Source organism: Eumetopias jubatus, unplaced genomic scaffold (genome assembly GCF_037043125.1).
Source record: "Eumetopias jubatus isolate StellerSeaLion01/CBP00866 unplaced genomic scaffold, mEumJub1_p1.0 scaffold_1, whole genome shotgun sequence".
NCBI lineage: Eukaryota > Metazoa > Chordata > Mammalia > Carnivora > Otariidae > Eumetopias > Eumetopias jubatus.
The window spans coordinates 15,347,210-15,349,162 of NW_028274807.1; the positions used below are offsets into that span (position 1 = coordinate 15,347,210).

General features: G+C 40.0%; 1 protein-coding gene across 1 annotated transcript; it reads left to right on the top strand.

Moving 5' to 3' along the window:
- Positions 1 to 455: 455 nt before the first annotated feature.
- CLDN17 (claudin 17) lies at positions 456 to 1,130 on the top strand. Its single transcript, XM_028114143.1, has one exon. It carries the CDS (start codon positions 456 to 458, stop codon positions 1,128 to 1,130), a length of 675 nt encoding a protein of 224 aa, XP_027969944.1.
- Positions 1,131 to 1,953: the final 823 nt, after the last annotated feature.

The window sequence follows — 1,953 nt, forward strand, 5'->3', positions numbered from 1 at the left end:
TAATATATATATTTATGCTTTTTTATCAGAGTGGTTTTTCAACCACTGTTTTCAACAGGAAGTTTTCAACTCTGTAATTAGCAAACCACAATGGGAGCTCTGACACTTAATTACAACACTGCTAAGACAATAATAATAAGAGGAATACCAAAGTTGAATGCAGTATTTCTTGACACACCTCTGGCTATCTTCTTATTGGCTGGGAAACACTTATATATGACTAGTAAATAATCCATACAGAAATGAATGTGTACAAAGGCAGCATGCATTTACAACAGGTACTTCTAGTCAGGCCAAGTTCACTCACTGTTGCTGATTTCAACTACAACGTTATGGGCAGTAACTGTGGAGAACCTCATCAGAGATTGCTGTAGACTCAGAGAGACCTCCTCCACGTTCAGGATTTCGAGCAGCTTCTACCATTCCAGATTGGCTCAGTCTTCAAAGGAGAGGAGATGGCATTTTATCCCCTGCAGATTGCTGGTCTGGTTCTTGGATTCCTTGGCATGGTGGGAACTCTTGCCACAACCCTTCTGCCTCAGTGGAGGGTATCAGCTTTTATTGGCAGCAACATTATTGTTTTTGAAAGGCTCTGGGAAGGGCTCTGGATGAACTGCATTCGACAAGCCAAGGTCCGGTTGCAGTGCAAGTTCTATGGTTCTTTGTTGGCTCTCCCACCTGCCCTAGAAGCAGCCCGGGCCCTCATGTGTGTGGCGGTTGCTCTCTCCTTCATTGCTCTGCTCATTGGCATCTGTGGTATGAAGCAGATCCAGTGCACGGGCTCTAACGAGAGGGCCAAAGTGTACCTTCTGGGGACTTCTGGGGTCCTCTTCATCCTGACTGGCATCTTCGTTCTGATTCCTGTGTGCTGGACAGCCAACATCATCATCAGGGATTTCTACAACCCAGCCATCCACGTGGGTCAGAAACGAGAGCTGGGAGCAGCTCTTTTCCTTGGCTGGGCAAGCACTGCCGTCCTCTTCATTGGAGGAGGTCTGCTCTGTGGGTTCTGCTGTTGCAACAGAAAGAAGCAAAAGCACAGATATCCAGCCCCTGGATACCGTGTGCCACACACAGAGAAGCGGAGGAATGTGACGATGCTTAGTAAGACTTCCACCAGTTATGTCTAATACCTGCTTTTGGCTCAAACTATGGATTACAATCAAGGTGTTTTGTAGAGTCCTGCCAGGCACTGTAAGTACATCAGGCACGAGAACTTGTTTTATGGCTGCATTTAAATGGAGATGAAAGTATAAAGGATATGTAGATTGTACTCTGTCACTTGTGGTAGGAATAGAAATGACTTGCTTTGGACATTCTGACCTCATGTGTATTAAATGCATTTACTATTATTAGACACAAATAATCCCCATTCCAATTTGTGTAGTCGAAAATCAAGTATATCCACATCCTTAGTATAATGATAACTACTTTTTTTTGACAATCATATACCACCTGCTAGGAAATTCAAATTTTATTGCAATTGATAATACACAGCAATAAAACATTCTAAAACATAACCTTAGTTATTTTTCCTCCAAATTATTTCTTGTAATAATACAGTAACAAGTGAAATATAGACTTTTCTTCTTTAAGCAATTATTCTGAAAAATAATAGATCTCAAATAAAGATTTTTAATTGAATTTGTCAAAATAATGCCCATCTAATGAAAGGAATTGGTATTCCTTTTGGAAACTCAAATGCACTGGCAATTAGAAACTTTTAGGGGGGAAAAAAGGGCTCTGATTTCGCTTAGGAAATTTACAAAGATGATTTTAAAGCACCTAATTTATACAGTTAAACTTGCCTGGAATTATATATTCAAAGGAAAATAATTGATAAATGAAAAGTAATGTGTTTCATAACTTATGATTTGCACCTACAAGCTATTTATGTTGGTAAGGTGCATCAATACAAGGCTATAAATATTCAACTTTCATCAAGAGGAAATA